The sequence below is a fragment of the Nymphaea colorata genome, chromosome 1 (genome assembly GCF_008831285.2).
Source record: "Nymphaea colorata isolate Beijing-Zhang1983 chromosome 1, ASM883128v2, whole genome shotgun sequence".
Lineage (NCBI taxonomy): Eukaryota > Viridiplantae > Streptophyta > Magnoliopsida > Nymphaeales > Nymphaeaceae > Nymphaea > Nymphaea colorata.
The window spans coordinates 27652276-27656370 of record NC_045138.2 but is presented as its reverse complement, the minus strand read 5'-3'; the positions used below and the strand labels follow the sequence as shown (position 1 = coordinate 27656370).

The following is a 4095-nucleotide window of genomic DNA, read 5'->3' as shown; positions in this document are numbered from 1 at the left end:
CTGCACAATGCTCAACTCGCTCCAAAAAAGCTCACTCTGAGATCGACTCATTTATAAATGAATCAAACTGGAGTTTAAATTTAAACTTGAAATGATCAAAGAGTCGAAAGTCGAGTTTGAGTTGTAAAAACTCAACCCATGTAAACATGACCATGAAAAACGGATTCTTGGTAATTGAATTAATTAAACGAGTTGACATGTTAAACGAACGTAAATGAACAAAACGTGTCAACAAAAACGAATTAAACGAGTCGAGCTCGATACTGTATTTTCGGTCGAATTCGAGTTTCATTCTATCGAGCTCGACTTGAGTTCGAGTGGAAATCGAAGAACAGTTTTTTCGAGTTGAGCTGGCCTCTGATGGCTTCCCCCTTGAATCCTTGATCCAGGTCCAATTAGGCTTCCATGAGGAACTGTTCGAGTATGATTTACATGCCCGCTTTGATTGGCTCAAGGAAGTTGCACCTTAGTTATTTGGCTTGAATTTAGCGAAGCCAAATGCTTTTACACCAACACATCTTCCCACCCATAACTCAAGGAGGCTTTTGATGGCATGAAATATTTCTTTCATAGAAATGTTTCATGTTCTATAAGTGGTTAAAGTTTTTTCTTAAAAAAAAAAGGGTTGGTGCTAAAAGCTTCACTTGGAATTATGAAAGAGCCGCATGTTATAAAACAGAGAAAAAAAATTCTTGAAAATATTTTGCATTGTCTGATAGCTTCCATTGACAAGAAACTACATCCAGAAAATTTTCAACCACCCATGAAACGCCTCCTTATGGATCATCATCTTTCTTCATAAACTTACAGGGCCAGAGCAGAACAGCAGTTATTTTTGCTTAGCTCCTTTTCCCTAGTCAGCTACATAATCAAACAGCTTTTTAGATGACGAACTGAGCAAAATTATCATGCTGCTCGGCTTCTTTGGGAGCCGCAACCCACCTTCCATAAAAGTCTTCAAAGTCCAAAAGGACTCGGGATTTGATGCAGAGAAGACAAAGAAGCTGTCACTGTTGCACAGGGAGAGGATGGAGAACAAGAGCTTCGTGATGAGAGGGAAGAGCAGATAGAGACTTGCAGTCTGCCGCAATAGAATCGGATGTGTTAGCGTGGATGAGTTGGACCAGTGTTTCTTCAAGCTCAGCAGCATTGCACCAAGCATGAATTTCTGCTCTGATGAGCTGGGGGTTCTTTTGAATGAGATTCCACAGGGGGTAATCCTTCCTAGGCAACACTTTATCACTTTCATCAAGTTTTAGTGCTGGACAATAATCACCCCTACCATCACCGAGGTATATGAATTTCTTTGCTGCTGTCGAGTCTTTCATGGTAGAGTCTCGGATACGATCAATAATCAAGCCCTGGTTCACAGTTATCAAAATTCAGAGACAAAGTGTTGATGTTACTAAAGTCCAACTCGGGGAGCAAGTAGTCAACACAATCTAAGACAAATTAACAGCTTAAATGCATCACGTCTTTCTCAAAATGGATTGGAACTTAAGATTTTTCAAGAAAGGAATTTGAAATTTTAGCCTTTCTGAAAATGGATTCCAAACTTGAATTTATTTTTAGAAAAATCAAATCTAGTTAACTCAGAAGCCCCATGATTTTGCATTTCATCTTGTTACCTTGCACATATTAGGAGGGCAGAGAGCACATCCATGAACTGAAGTGTGGAAATCATGATAGGGGACGATCGTCAACCGCCCATTGTCATCGACGTAGCTTGGATTGGTGTTAATCTCTGAGAAATAATCAAATAGCTCGTGATGTTTAAGAATGGTTTCAATGTAGAACATATTTGCATCACTAACAACTCGCAAATCACACCTGTTTTTTTGGACACAGAAACACAAGAGTTAGCATTTCAAACAAATGCAGCAAGCAAAATTCTACAGCAGGAAGCTGCAGTAAGCATCTTGTTGCATGATAGGACTCTATTGTCCAGATTGGACCATTCTTGACCATAGATTCCTCGGGGTGACCGGCCTAATCACAATCTAAAATATGAAATAATTTAACCACTTTGAAATAGAGCAATGGAAGCTAACCCCAAAGAGTAGGCTGATTTTATGGCGGATATGATCTGGGGATGCAATGGAATGCTTTTTAAGCAAGCAGCAATGTCTTCAATTGTTCTTCCCTGCTCATTGAGTTCCCCCAAAAGCTTATCCTGAAGATTGACAAAGATAAATGCATCTTGTCGATTTTGTGGCATGAACTACAATAATTTGATTGATCTGAAAAGAAAGACTGATATCCCACAAAATAATAAAGCAAAAGACACGTTCACAGTTCGGTCATGTTTTAGAATTTCATTCTGGGATATTAGGGAGTGGAATGTTGCTGAAATATCCTCTTGCTTGGATAATGTACCAAAAAATAACTGAAGTCCAGGGTCACTGAAGGCAGACTTTCAAAAAATTACTTACAATTTTTTTGTTCTCGAGATTGTTTTGAAGATATAAAACACGGAATAAACATCCACTGACAATAATTGGAAAACTGAAGAAGAACCAGAAGAACGCTGCATTGGTGGAAAAGACGGTGCCAAATTGCCAATTAGCCATGAGCAAGGAAGTCGGCATTTTCAGAAAAACTAAATAAGGGTAGGCCACCATTGCCAAAAGAAAGAGGAATGATCTCAATGACAAAGCAACAACAATCAGGGCACCAAGTAAGCTGCAATACACAGAACTATATAGAGAACCTTCTTTCAAATATAAAAATTTAAGATCATAAGATTAATTTCACGAAACAAAAACAAGAAACAGCGTCTTCTAAAAATATCGCATCTTTTGAAAATCTTATGATATCATGGCGACATTGTCGAAAAAACTAACAACATTTGTGATTACGGGGCATAAAACTGCTATGGTATGATTTTAAAAACTATCAAAATAAACGAAGCAAAATAAATCCCTAAAATCACCAGGAGAAGACCAACCATCAAACAATTCCACGGCATGGTGTGGAGCAGTTCGTTGAACCTCTCAGTAAGTCCCAAGCCATCTATCACCCAGTCGTCACTGTCGACGTCGATGATCGTCTTGTCGAAGTCGAACACGACGATCACACCGGCCATGGGGAGTGAAAAAGGCACCACACCCAAGCGATCCTCAAGCGGTTTTCCGGCGAGAAAGAGTGGTTTGAACAAGGACGAAGCACAAAAGCGCACAATTCTAAGAGTCTCGCGCAACAGAAGGATTACTGCCTCTAGTTCTCGCTGTGAATCCTACGAGAGGCAGAGCTGAGTACTTATAGGCGAGCCGTCACGTGACCCCCAGGCATCTGATTCTCTCTCATCACGTGCCCCACGAAGTTTGGGGACGCAATCAACAACTTAGTGCTTTTGATGCCATCGAATATTTACCGGCACTTGTTTCTGGTAGGCTTCGCCAATCCACTTAACGATTTCGCCGGCTTTGACGGCGGCCTTGGGTGACGAATGTTCTCGCCCAATGCAACTCCGCCCCTTTTCTTGAATACTTTTAATTAACTCTAATTGTTTTTTAAAGTAAATACTTTTTATATTAACTTAAATTATTGTTAAAAAGATCAGAAACAAAATGATGCAAAATTATATGCTTATTCACAATTGATTTAGTGACTAATTCATGATTAAAATCCCTAATTTGATGAATCATAAGATCTTTTGCCTCTGCATTAAATGAAAATTAACTCGTGTTGCTGATGTAGAGCAATAAGGATATAATCCATTCCTTGAAGAAACATGGATTCTGACCGAGAGTGGTTGCCATATGGACCAATTAAAATTGTACATATATAAGCACATTTAAAGAAATTTTGAACAACACACCTAAATAATTTACAATAATAAAAAATACACCTAAACCTTTTCATATCATTAAAAGCACGGTTGAGAGTTTTTATGGTTAACTAAAAAAATTCAGGAGACATACTTTTGAAATTTTAATTGTTAGATAAGTGAAAAAGTAACATGAAAAAATGTTTAACTTCAGGTTTTTCTTGAAGAACTTGCTAACATTAACAACAAAAATGTCACATAATTAATTCGAATGCTATTAAAGATCAAATTATATATTTAGATACAATTAATTTTGTATTAACGTT

General features: G+C 38.0%; 1 protein-coding gene across 1 annotated transcript; it reads right to left on the bottom strand.

The window, feature by feature from the left end:
- Nucleotides 1-650: 650 nt before the first annotated feature.
- Nucleotides 651-3275, bottom strand: LOC116258654 (thiamine phosphate phosphatase-like protein). The gene is made up of 4 exons (XM_031635936.2): nt 2948-3275; nt 2052-2173; nt 1629-1830; nt 651-1361 (listed from the first exon to the last, which is right to left on the bottom strand). Exons 1-4 carry the CDS (start codon nt 3083-3085, stop codon nt 1008-1010), a joined length of 816 nt encoding a protein of 271 aa, XP_031491796.1. The 5' UTR covers nt 3086-3275; the 3' UTR covers nt 651-1007.
- Between the last annotated feature and the right edge of the window lie 820 nt (nt 3276-4095).

Excerpts from the sequence above, each read along its gene's own strand:
- LOC116258654 (XM_031635936.2), bottom strand. The coding sequence starts at position 3,085 with ATGGCCGGTGTGATCGTCGTGTTCGACTTCGACAAGACGATCATCGAC. Across the intron at positions 2,174-2,947 it reads TGCCGTGGAATTGTTTGATG|GATAAGCTTTTGGGGGAACT; the intron begins GTTGGTCTTCTC and ends GTCAATCTTCAG. Across the intron at positions 1,831-2,051 it reads AAATCAGCCTACTCTTTGGG|GTGTGATTTGCGAGTTGTTA; the intron begins GTTAGCTTCCAT and ends CCAAAAAAACAG.